The sequence below is a fragment of the Myotis yumanensis genome, unplaced genomic scaffold (assembly GCF_028538775.1).
Source record: "Myotis yumanensis isolate MYYU_CA2020_CCGP unplaced genomic scaffold, mMyoYum1.0.hap1 SCAF_1, whole genome shotgun sequence".
NCBI classification, from domain to species: Eukaryota; Metazoa; Chordata; class Mammalia; order Chiroptera; family Vespertilionidae; genus Myotis; species Myotis yumanensis.
The window spans coordinates 98,626,131-98,639,221 of NW_027223752.1; the positions used below are offsets into that span (position 1 = coordinate 98,626,131).

General features: G+C 48.6%; 1 protein-coding gene across 3 annotated transcripts; it reads left to right on the forward strand.

The window, feature by feature from the left end:
- The first annotated feature begins 4,486 nt into the window (after positions 1–4,486).
- On the forward strand, positions 4,487–12,958 carry UCMA (upper zone of growth plate and cartilage matrix associated). 3 transcript variants are annotated; one of them, XM_070407330.1, is made up of 5 exons: positions 4,487–4,631; positions 4,948–5,013; positions 5,116–5,211; positions 9,465–9,563; positions 12,503–12,958. In XM_070407330.1, the coding sequence occupies exons 1-5, from the start codon at positions 4,574–4,576 to the stop codon at positions 12,598–12,600; spliced, it is 417 nt and encodes a 138-aa protein (XP_070263431.1). In that variant the 5' UTR covers positions 4,487–4,573; the 3' UTR covers positions 12,601–12,958. The 3 variants fall into 3 exon arrangements, with proteins under 3 accessions (XP_070263431.1, XP_070263430.1, XP_070263432.1); XM_070407329.1 differs by having other exon boundaries at positions 4,948–5,211; XM_070407331.1 differs by lacking the exon at positions 4,948–5,013.
- The last annotated feature ends 133 nt before the right edge of the window (positions 12,959–13,091 follow it).

Here is a 13,091-nt window from a genome sequence, read left to right on the forward strand (position 1 = left end):
CTTATAACTGTCTCTATAGACTCAAAAAAGCCATTGGTCATGCTGGGAATAGAACATGAGGCTAGTGATGCAGATAAGCTCTGAATGGAGACAGCTCCTGACAGAAAATTTCACTAGGAGACTTCAAGCCAGTTTCCATCAGGATTGATAATATTTCCATGACACACAGGGGAAAAAGCTATAAAGAAGCTCATGACACTCTGGCTAGGTCTTTCATAAGAAAGTTAGAAACCAGAAAGGTTTTAGATATGTTGTCCTGACGCCCGAAGTCCTCATTTTCCACACCATGTCAACATAGTCAGCTCTAGAGAGACTTCAAATGAGTTAAAACTTTTTTGCAAACTGTCACTATCTTGTTCAAGAAACAAGCCTTCATATTTATATCTAAGGTGTTTCCTTCGAACTGCTTCTGAGGCTTGAGGAGGTGGGAGGAAAGGTGATCATCTAAATCTTCATGGGGGCTCCTAAGAAGCCGAGTTCTGGGGACCCCCTGGTTTCAAGGGTTATGAGTCTCCTTCTTGGTACAATCCTTAACTCACCTTATCAAATGGGTGATGGTGGGAGGTGGGGCTCAGGAGCATAATTAGTCCATTGGAAAGAAAGTGAAATAAAGGAACATGTTATAGTCTTAACATTAGGTATAGACAATGGGCTTTTATATATTTATTTCAGGATAGAGCTTACTGTTGGGCTATGGCATCTGGTGATCTCATTTGCATGGAAACCCTCTCACCAAAGACCATTTCCACCTACAATTATGATGGGTCAGTGATAAGTTGAGTTGCTGCCCTTATCAAAATTAAAATTGCACTGACAAAGTTAAACAGGAAAGGAGGACTTTATTCTAGACTATTTCAAGAGAATAGAGAGAAGAGCTGGGGTGGGGGGAATAGCAGGACACCTGTGTTGGCTAGTTGGCCTTCACAATTGGAGTAAGAAACCCACCAAAGTCAGGCATGTACCCTCCTACAGAGACTAGGAGGAGGGGGTGTTGTTGCCTCCATTGTTTTCAGTTCAAAAAGATGGTTCCCAGGTCACTGGGAATTTCTTGGGTTGCAAAACTAGCAAGAAGCTGGGAGAATATTTGTAAAAGTTTCAAAAGGGCAGAATAATTGCAAGTTATTACTTACTTATTTGCAAGTTTTCTAAAGTAAATGCTCTAAATAAAGAAAGGTCAGGAGCCATAGTCAGGAAGAAACCTGTCTAAAGTTTAGTCAAGGTGAAGGGAATGTTAAGGCTGTCTTGCTCACCCTCTAAGGCAATTCATAAATAAATTTCAAAATTCATTTCTTCTGGTTGAGGAAAACCCTTAACCCAGTGATACACAAACTTGGACATCTGGAGTCCCTGTACAGGTACCTTCTTCTGAATAGTCCATTGAAATGAACTCATAAATGCTTCCTTTTAATGCCTTCAACTAAGAGTGTTTTCACTGATTAAGTCAACAAACATTTATGGAGTATCTATTCTGTGCCAGACACCATTTCAGGTATGAATTAGGTGGAAACTTCCCCTAAAAGAGACCTCACAGCAGTGAAGGAAGGAATAAATGAACATTTAAAATATAATGTGAAAGTCCCTCAAAAAAGTCAAACATGACCCAACAATTCCATTCTTAGGTATCTACCCAACAGAAATGAGAACATCTGTCTATACAAAAAAGTATGCAAGAATGTTCAGAACAGAACTATTCATAATAACCAAATGGTAGAAACAACTAGAAGTTCTTTAACTGGTGAATGGATAAAATGGTCTATCTCTGCAGTAGGCTGTTACTCAGCAGTGAGAAGGAATGAGGTATTGATACATGCTACAACATGGAGGAGCCCTGAGCACAGTGTTATGAAAGAAGCCAGTCACAGCAGGTCACGTGTTGTATGATTCCATTTAGATGGAGTGTCTAGAATAGGCAAATCCACAGAGACAGAAAGCAGATCAGTGGGGATCTAGGGCTTCGGGGTTGAGGGGCATGGGGAGTGACTGCTAATGGGTATGAAGTTTCTTTTGGTGGTGATGAAAGTGCTTCAAAATTGGTGATGGTTTGGTATCGTCACAAAATTATGGTTATGGGAAAATGGAAAGAGCCCTGGATTTGACCTCAGAAGACCTGGTTTGAATCCTAAAGTATTGTAGGCTTGATTTTTCCAATGCCATGTCCTTTGAGCTCTCTCTTCTTTCTGTTTTCTCCACCTCACTGAGTGATCTCGCCACCCATCTATCCAGCTGCCAAACTAGAAACTCGGCAGCCATCTGAAATGCACGCCTCCAAACCTCTCACTGCCCCTAGATAGTCAGTCATCAAATCCTATTAATTATATTTCTTCAATCTTTTAAAATGTGCTGTCGTCTCCATTCCTGCTTTCTCCTGCCTTTTGCCAACATCATCTCTCACCTGTACTATTGCAAAAGCCTCCTCTCAGTCTCACCACTTGAGTCGAATCTCTCTCATTCTCCATATGGCTGGGAGAGTGGTGTTTATAAAAGAAACCTCATGTCGCTTCCTTGCTCAAAATCATTCAATGGTCATTACTGTCATGATAGCAAACATATATACAATGCTCTGCAGGCATGATTTTAAGAACTCTGGATGCATTAACTGTAATCTTGCATCAATCCATTGAGAGAGGAAGGAACAGGGCAGAGAGAGGTAAGATGACTTGCCCAAGGCCAAGCAGCTGCTTAAGTCTAAAGCTAGGATTGAACCCAGGGAACCTGGCCCAGGGCCTGTGCTTATAGTCACACTACACTGCCTCACAGAGGTGGAGGCCAGACTCATTTCTGTGACCCAGGCCCACCTGCCTCCAGCCCCTCCGTGGCGCCTGTGCCCTGGTATACTGCACTGCCTGCAGTTCCTCAAAGGGGCCTCACTCCTCTGGGCCTTGGGACAGTGCCTTCCATTCTAACTGGACTCTGAAAACCCTTGTCCTTCAAGACTTGTCTTTGGAGATGTTGGACAGATAAATACATGTGATTGAAATAAACTGAACTAAAAAAGGCAGCGAGAGGAATTAGGGTATCAAGGATGTCACAGCTATTTCCCATACCCTCTTTTCACCCAGGAGTCCCATCAATATCATTCTGTCCTGTGGCCCGACCCTCTCCCAGGGACATCTAGTTATTCTGATAGATAATTCCTTGTCATGTCTTCATGCACATTGCCGCCCCTCCTGGGTGGATCATGCAGAGCCCACCCCCGTAGGTGGGGTCAGCCATGTGGACGGGGAGCCCTGCGTATGCTCCCAGCCACCAGGGGCCTGGACAGGTGTCTGTGGCACTTTCCTCCACTGGAAACCAACCCATTTATTAAACAATATATTTTATTGATTTTTTACAGAGAGGAAGGGAGAGGGATAGAGAGTTAGAAACATCGATGAGAGAGAAACATCAATCAGCTGCCTCCTGCACATCTACTGGGGATGTGCCCCCAACCAAGATACATGGCCTTGACCGGAATCGAATGTGGGACCTTTCAGTCTGCAGGTCGATGCTCCATCCACTGAGCCAAACCAGTCAGGGCGGAAACCAACCCATTTATTTTGTTTACTCCGCCAGTTACTAGTATTTTCCTGCCATTAACATTCTTTTCCTGGCCAATGGTCTAAGTACACAAGGGATGTTACCATGCAAGCCTGATGAAAGGGGAGCTTCGGGTGGGTGTGTCGGCTGTGTCCTAGTCTAGCGGTGATCACCATTAGGGAAATTCTAAACAAGGCCAAAATCAACTCTTTAGCAGGTAACAAAGAATTGAGGATGGTTCATGATAGATGACAGTGTCAAGACATCTCCAAAGGGACTGTGCTCCTGTGACCCCGTAGAGCTCTGATTCTACTGGCATCCCCAGTTCTGGAGCCCATCTCCGCCCCTACGTGGGCTTTGCCTTTGTCTCCTTCTACAGAGGTATGCCCAGGGGGCCCTGTCCAAGCAGTGACTCTCCCTCTGCCTTAGTGTCTTGAAAGGGCTCTGGGGCCGAAGGCTCCCTGCTTTGCTCGAGAGTGAGCATCAGCTGGGGACAAAGTGTCAAGGCGAGGGGTACTCTGATGACTATCAGAATGGTCCACCTGTCCGTGCGAGTGTCACCCTGATGGGGGTCTTCCCGCCTTCCTGGTCCCTCTTTGCTTGACTTCTGAGTGGAAGTCCCCCTCGAGCCCCGCTTGGTCCCTCCCACGGGCTGCAGTCCCCACCTCCCCTGCAGCAGATGCCAGGAGCTCTTTAAACTTGCTCTTGGTCTCTGGAATCCTGACTCTGAGGCTGGGCATTCCAACAGCAACTCCTTGGGTGCAGATCTGGGAAAGGCCACTGCAAATCTGTCTCAGCCCAGGCCCCAAGGACAGGCTCTGCTTCTGTGAGGTTTGCAAGGTGCCAAAACCATCTCCGGTGCTCAGGCTGGAGCAGCCAATGGAAGCCACGACCCAGACCCCTCCCACTCCCTCCTCAGTGGCATCCCAGCCTCCTGAGTCTCTCCTCCCTCTCTCCCGGCCTTTCTGACACAGAAGTGAGGACCCAGAGGCCTTGGGCTGCAGAACCCTTTCCACCTGCCCTGTGGTTCCCAGACGGAGACTCATCCTCTCCAAAGATGGCCTGGAGACAGCTGCTCCTTGTCGCCTGTTTCTCGGCAGCTGTGCTCCTGTGCAGTGAGTAAGGGGAGGCTCCAGGATGGGCTGGTGTTAGGAGAGGCTGTCAGGTGGCTGGCCCAGAGAGAAAGGGGTGGGGTGCTTATCTATAAGATGTCCGTGTGTGTGTGTGTGTGTGTGTGTGTGTGTGTGTGTGTAACACAACACAGCACAGAGAAAACCGTTTGCTTGGTGGTTTCTTGGGGCTGATGTGTGTGTGACCCAGGACCCCCCACCGGGGCCCGGCAACCACACTGTCCTGGGAAGGACTGGCCTTGCCTGCCTGGGGTGAGGGTCCCTTCGGTGCGCTGTCCTCACTCTCTGCTCGTGCCCACAGTGCTGCAGGAGGGCACCGGCGCATCAGTGGGCACCGGGCAGGGGGCCGGACAAGAGGCCCAGGAAGGTGAGTGCAGGGGCCACCCAGGGGTGCAGGGTGGGTGGGCCAGCCCCTGCGGTTGCCCTGGTGAGCCCGTGTGGGTTGTGACCGGCCTCTTTCGGGTTCCAGGTGTGGGACAGAAGATTTTCATGCAGGAATCGGATGCCTCGAATTTCCTCAAGAAGCGTGGGAAACGGTCCCCCAAATCCCGAGATGAGGTCAACGGTAAGGATGCTGATGACCTGCCTTCTGCTGGCCCCTCTGGTTCCTTCTCACTCCCAGTCAGCTTGCCCACGGGCATCAAAGGGCCTGCAGCTCTTAGTTAGAAAGCCCATGTCTCCTGGATTGCAGGTCACATCTGTTTCGACTGACTGCTGTCAGGGTATGAAACAAAAAGATGATGAGATACATCCCGATTGCAGAAAGTTAGAAACATACCAGGGAAAACCTACGTTCTAGCTGGGACAGACACAATACCTCCGTGTGTGCTTGTTGGGGTACTGCAAAGTGAGCCCTATGCGCAAGAGCAATAGCATGGCGAGCAGGGAGAGGGCACATGGCACTCCGAGCTAGGATTGTGGGTTTGGTGACAGCTTTACTGCTAAGTGGCCTTGGCCACTTCCTCTCCCGGGGCCCAAGTTTCCTTATTCACAAGCCCCTGAAAGTGTGGTGTTCAGCCAGCAGTGGTTTTTTTTTTAAGTTTTTGTTTCCAGTGTATTTGGGAGGCTTTGAGCTCAGAAGTATGTCTCCTTTCAGCCTGAAGTAGCCCCTGGTGGCCCCTGCCGAGTGGGGACCCTCATTTCCATGACTCGTCAACCCTCAAAGGCATTTGCGTTTTCTGCCCTTGAACTAGATTCTTCCAAGGGCTGTGGGTGCTGACTGTCTCCCAGTCTGGGGCTGGATTCATTGCTTGTGTGTGTGTCTGAATAAACTCTTTGTGTCGCTCAGCAAGTTAACTTGCTCCGTAAAAATAACAGGAGTGTTTTCAAATGATGGAGAAGAAGAGAGTGGAAAATGCTGGGAGATAAAATTCCTTTTTAAGGAAAAAAACAAAAAAAAACCCCAAAACACCTGGATAAATATTGACCAAACTGGGAAAATTTCCAGGCCTCATACAATTTGAGACTTAAAAGCTTGCAAATGTCAAGAATCACTGAAAAGACTGATGGAGACTGGGCAGTTCTTGATAGAAATCAGAGAAGCAACCTTCTGGCAGACTTCCAGTGGGGAGCAGGTGTGAATTTTAGGGCAAATAGTTTCCATCCTTGGAAGCTGAGCAGAACAATGAGGTACACGACAGAAGCCAGAGGTTCCTCACCTCAAACAGAAGCTCAGTGTGTTGGTCGTGGGGAGCCCAGGGCAGCCGGGAGAATACCTAGGGTGCACCTGAGTTCATGTCTTGTCCCTTGTCAATTTCAGTGGGTGGACAGGAGATCCGTGCCCAACTATGTCTCGAGTTGGGTAAAAGGCAAGTGATAAACTTGAATTTGGAACCAGGGGACAGGCGTCTTACACCTCTAAGCTTCTGGGTAACGATACAGGTCACTTTAGGGTGAAAGGAGGAACGAATCCGATAAAATGCATGCTTTTGAGAAGAGATGTACACAATGCACAGTGTAAGGCAAAGGCCAAATGTGGCACCTCCAAAAAAGCCATTTGGGAAGGCTGTTGCTTTTCTGGAGTTCACAGGGATGGCAAATGCTTCCTTAGGAATTGGCGTGGCTCACTAAGCACCTGCTTAGAGTCTAAACCCCTGCCTCCCACCCCACCCCCACCCTACCCCCACCCCCACCCCCGCTCCCACCCCCAGCAGCTTTCTGGCACCTGTAGCACCTCGGAGCTTGTGGGTTGTAAGATTCTGCCATGCACAGTGTGTTCTGTCCAGGAGTGGAGTGTGGGTGCCTGGAGCTCAGGCCCCAGTCCCAGCCCTGCCCTGACCAGCTGTGTGGCCTTGATGAAATCACTTCACCTCTCTGAGTGAATCGCCTCCTAAGAAATGTGTGGATGTGGGGCAAGAGGTGAGGCATGGGGATGGACTGGAGTACCAATTCCTTCTGCCAAAGTAAAGATTCCTGCAACTATGTAGGTAAAGGCACAAGTGTGGGGAAAACGTGGGATTTACCGAAGGAATCTGCACTGAGACCAATTCAAATAACTTGATTTTTCATCTGAGTGAAGTTAAATAATATAAACCTAATATAAATAACTAGTCTTTAATTAATTTACTTACTCTTGTAAGTTCCTTACTTTCAAAAAGGGTTTGAGATGGTTTCTCCAGCACCCTTACACTGTGGGGTGGGGCAGGCAGCGATGGCTTTTCTGCTTCCATCATAACCCCACCTCCTCTTGCACATCCAAGCTGGTGGGGGCAACAGCACCTCGGCCTCCCCCTTTGATGTGAGGGGAACCACACCGCACCTCCTGGGAGGGATGAGCGTTCTGAGGGAGCAGTTCCTCCTGCACCAGACACAGCCTCCTGCTGCCATGGATGTTCTGGATGAAGCCCAGACAAAAGAAATGTCTTTTTTTTAAAAAAATATTTTTATTGATTTCCGAGAGGAAGTAAGAGGGAGGGAGATAGAAACATCAATGATGAGAGAGAATTATTGATTGGCTGCCTCCTGCACGCCCCCCACTGGGGATCGAGCCTGCAACCCGGGCATGTGCCCTTGATCAGATTCGAACCTGGGACCCTTCAGTCTTCAGGCTGACGCTCTATCCACCGAGTCAAACCAGCTAGGGCCAAAAGAAATGTCTTGAAACCAAGAGCACTTTAAATCATTTCCACATTTAATTTCCACAGCTCTCGCACCAAAGAGGTCAATGTGCAGATTTGAGGGCAGAAATGGATGAACTTGGAATCTAATTTATTTTAGATCTAAAACATAGAGGTTTTGTTTTTCGACTAAATTAGAGCAGGAGAGAACAGCTGCACCTGCTAATGAGGTGGAATGTGGTCGTTCAGGTGGGATTCCCTTTGGGCGCAAGGTAGTGTTGGTGAGCTTCATTGTGCAACTGCCAAGGAATTATCACCATCTTTATGTGTTCTCAGTGACAGTTTTCAGTGTTTACTGGGTGTATTTCTTCCAACCATAGAAGTGTTCCAATTTTGTCATGTGGAACTCGGATTTCTCATAAAAAGGTTTACAGCCAACTTTACTGGAATGCATTGCCTTACAAAATAAGGGATGCCTGCGGTTAGCGTTTCCATCAGGAAATTTGACTGATCATCCATATCCTGTACTAGTTATCTATTGCTGTATAACAAAAAATCCCCAACCTAGCAGCTTGAACAAATTACCTCAATTTTTAGCAGCTTCAAACATTTGTTGTTTCACATTTGCTAGGGTCAGAAATCTAGGTCTAATGAGCTGGTAGCCTCCAGCTCAGGTTTCTCAGGCTGCAGTTATCTCAAAGCCTGACTGTGAGAAGATTTCTTTTCAAGCTCATTTGCCTGGCTGTTGGCAAGCCTGAGGTCCTTCCTATTGGTCAGGGACACCAGTGTCTCGCCATGAGTGGGCCTCTTCATAGACAGCTTACAGCATGACAGCTGGCTTCTCTGAGTGGAGCAAAACTGAGAAATAGGCCAACCAGCCCAAGACGGAAGCCACAGTCTTGTTTGTAACCTATGTGGGAAGGCACATTCCACCACTTTTACCATATTCTCTTCATTAGCAGCAAATCACTAGACCAGCCCCACACAAGGGAAGGGAATTAGCACAGCTAGGGGCATGAGTATCGGGATTATCTTAGATTTCTATCAGCAGCCGTAATGCCTCTTAGTAGAGGGACAGAATCACTCTTACTTGCCTCTTTAACCCCAGTGCGTAGCATACATTCTGACCATGATAGGTGCTCTAAGATGTTGAATGGATTTGAAGGTATTAATTAATGTGAAATGAACTTTAAGTTGGATGACTCCCTCTTATAATTCATTTCTTTTTTAAAAAAATATGTTTTTATTGGTTTCAGAGAGAAGAAGGGAGAGAGAGGGTGGGGGATAGAAACATCAATGATGAGAAAGAATCATTGATTGGCTGCCTTCTGCACATCTCCTACCGGGGATTGAGCCCACAACCCAGGCATGTGCCCTGATCAGGAATCCAACTGTTACCTTCTGGTTCATAGGTCGACACTCAACCATTGAGCCACACCGACTGGGCTATAATTCATTTCTGATCATTGAACTTCTAGTTTCTAAGTGGATATACAACTAATTTTATGACTGAAATTACATTGCTTCATGTTTTGGGGTCTCAGTCTTCTCATTTGCACAAAGAGGCGGCTGGATGGGAAGACACCCTAGGTCCTTCAAGTTTGAAAGTCTGTGCCAGGAGCACACCATTCAGTGCAGCCCCCATCCTTAGCCCTCACAAACAAGCCTTCCAAACCAGACTACGCTTCTTAGGCAAAATAACGGGTGTTCCCCTAAATGCCCCTGTTCTTGGGGGCAATTCTCACCTCTTACCCTTCCACAGCGGAGAACAGGCAGAAGCTGCGGGCTGACGAGCTACGAAGAGAATATCACGAGGAACAAAGGAACGAGTTTGAGAACTTTGTGGAGGAGCAAAATGATGGTAAGAGCTCTTCAGCCAGCGTTCCAGGGAAGTGGGGCTTTGTAGGAAAACCACGAGTTGTCTCTACTTCTCCCTACATGTTAGAGGAGAAAGGGAAACTCTACTTTCATGTTTATGGGAGTCTTGAAAAGAAGGGAGAAAGTCATAAATGGACATAGAACCTGAGAAGGGACTGAAAAGGATAGTACCCCTCGGTCACCATGGGCTCAGGGACTGTGGGGCTGACTGCATTTTCTCCTGCTTGGGGATCACTGTGGTGGCCCGTGTTGTCTGTATTGGTGAACTCAGTACTGGTAGAGTTGGATTGGGAGGATTTCAAACTCAGTTTTAAGTTCTTGGACTCACATCAATGTAATGGCTTTAGGAACTACCCATCCTGGGAAACCAAGGCCTCCCTTTACTTAGTCACTATGATCAGCATCTGATCTGACGGGTGGAGGTAAACCAGGAAAACTCAGCAAGCACTGGTCACCGGTGCCCTGCCTCTACCCTTCCCCACCTCCAACACCAACATCCACAGGTGACATGAAGGCTCCAACACATGCATAACATTGGGCGTTGGCGTGCTTGTAGTATGTGGTTTGCTGGTGCTCTTACCTCGCTGCTCTAGTGTCATCCCTGCTAAGCTGTCACCTGCGCCTCCGCATCTCACTAGGCAATCAGCACCTCTCATGTCTGCTCTCAACCCTTGGGCAGACAGGGCTCCTGCTTCCCCAAGGAAACGCCAATTTCATCACGGCCTCAGTGAGGCAGCTGGGAGTGGGTGTGGGTGAGGTTAAAGGGAGGCTCTATCTTTGAACCACACAGCCTTCCACCGGGTTGCATTTGACCTTGGATCTACTGAGTACCCTCGAGTAAAGGTCCTTTGGTACATTTAATAGTGAGAGACCAGCAGGCCTGTGTGTGTGTGTGTGTGTGTGTGTGTGTGCGCGTGCTCCTTTCTTTGGTCTTTTGAGACTGCAATGATCCTGAGCAAGCTCCGGGAGGCATGTGAGCTTAGACAGACCCGATTCAGGTCACCTTTGTCAGAGAAGGCCAGCAGTTTCTGTTCTGAAGTTGTCATCTCTTGGCTTGTTTGCACTGGTGCGTTTGAGAGGTACCACCCTCCTAGGGCACCTCGTAATGAAGAGGATAGGCTCACCAGTTACCCGAGGGCTGCAGGCCAAGCCTCTTGTGCTGGGGCGGCACCTGGCCGAGCCTGCAGCAGGTGTCAGGCTTGGATCCTGGCAAACCAGACGTTTCTGGGAACAACTCAGGCGTCATAACTCAGAGGCAAACACTTCTGTTTACCTTGGTGGACAGCTTGGGGAGAGGCATTTTAAAAATGAGAATGTGGCCTCCAAAATTCCTTCAGCGTTTTGTTTTTTCCCCTCCTCATAGCATTAATAACAGCATTTTATTTTGTGGCTTTTTAAATGTTCCAAGTCAAAATCCCTGGCACCTGGGCAGAAAAATTCACTGTTTTCCCTTTCATGATGAAATTAGGATGAGAGGTCAGGTGCCTTGGGGATGACGGGTCCTCCACCAAAGCCAGGGGAGACTAGGGTCAGGGACCTCAGGCCTTGCCACAGAGATGCAGACACTGCAGGGCAGGGCGCAGGCCTTCCAGGCGGTGGTGCAGCCGCGGTCGTTGCTGAGCACTTGCTCCGTCAGGCAGCGGGCTGAACCGCCCAGTCCTCAGCACCAGCCTGAGGTCTTGCAGTCTCCACTTTACAGTTTCAAACCTCATCCTGAGACAGGACACATGACTATCCAAGAGGCATTGCTGGCAAGGGGTCTGAATGAAGCCGGCAAACTTGTCTTGTTGTAAGTGAAGGATAATCAAATGTGTAAGGTCTGGAGATACTTGCTTCAAGGACTGCTGTGAGGATGGAGTGAGGAGGGCAAAGCAGAGGGGCCCGGAGAGGGTCTCCCCAGAGCGGCATGAAGGAGGCAAACAGGTGGAGCCAGCCGGCCGGCCTGAGGGTACAAGTTCACTTTTCTCCCCTTCCCCTGCCTCTGCCTGGAGCACTGAGTCATGGCAGTGGCCTGGCTGCTGGAAACCTGCACCCAGGCCTGCTCCCAGCTCTTCCCTGAGGCCCCCACGCCCACAGCTCTCCCCTCCTCCCCCAGGACTCTGGTTCCAGTTAGCTATCTTCATCTGACAAAGTCACCGGTTCTCAGAATAGTAGAGAGCAGTTGGATGTTCCTCCTCTCCCTGAGGTTCTTGCTTCATTAAAGCAAGTGCTGAGGCATTCCCTTGGGGAACCACGAGGACTCCGATTTCCAAAGGAAGAACTGTAGGCAGTGGTCTGGAGGGCGGTTTCTGGATAAGAGCAGCCTTCCTGAGGACCTGAAAATCCACCCCAAAGGCCTCTCTATCAACCTACCCAGGCCTCCGGACCTGGTTTGGGGAAAGTGGGCGGGAAAGTTTAGCACCTCACTCAGCTCTGCCTTGGCTCCTGGTTGCAACTCTACTCAAAACCACCAGCATCACAGGCAGTGGTTCTCAACCTTCTGGCCCTTTAAATACAGCTCCTCATGTTGTGACCCAACCATAAAATTATTTTCGTTGCTACTTCATAACTGCAATGTTGCTACTGTTATGAATCGTAATGTAAATATCTGATATGCAGGATGGTCTTAGGCGACCCCTGTGAAAGGGTTGTTCAACCGCCAAAGGGGTCGCGACCCACAGGTTGAGAACCGCTGCTCTAGGACAAACAGTGCTGAGCTCCCACTTCTAAGGCATAGTGGCAGCACACGTGGGCTTCCACCTTCCAAGCCAAAGCCAGGTAGGCCCTGCCAGCTCTAACCTTTGATGTCTGTCACCAGTGCACACAGTGTTGGTTCATGGCACCACGCGTGGGAGGTTTGGGTTGACAGCTCCAGGAGAGCTTGGTGGCTGCCTTCAGGTCAGAGTCCTCTCTATCCTAACATGATTTCATCTCTCCTCCCAGAACAAGAAGAGAGAAACCGGGAGGCTATTGAGCAGTGGCGCCAGTGGCATTATGATGGCCTGTACCCATCATATCTCTATAACCGCCACCACATCTGACCTCACCCTGATGAATCTAGAAGATGGAGCTTGAAATGCACGTACTCACCCAGGTGTTCAGCCCCAGGTGTGGATCAACTCTCTCCCACAAAAAAGGCCCCTTCAAAGGGTCTCAATTTGGGGCCTGCTGTGGTAAACACAGAAGGCCTTTCATTCTGACGGATTAAAATGCCCTGGCTTTTGCTTCTTTGCAAATGAATTCTGAGGTGAGCGAATGCCTGTGGGGCTGCCTAGCACCAAACCTACGGTTGCCCCTTGCTTAGCCATTGTTCCCAAAGTAGGAGTCTCATTCCATAGAACAATGAAAAGAATCACAATAAAGAGAGATTACATGTTTGCTTACAGCTTACAAATAAAAATGCTGAGTCAACAATAAATGATCTTCTCTTTTTTTAATCCTCATGCTTAGAGAGAGGAAGGGAGAGAGAAACAATGGCGTGAGAGAGAAATATCAATTGGTTGTCTTCTGTACACGCCCAACCGAGGATTGA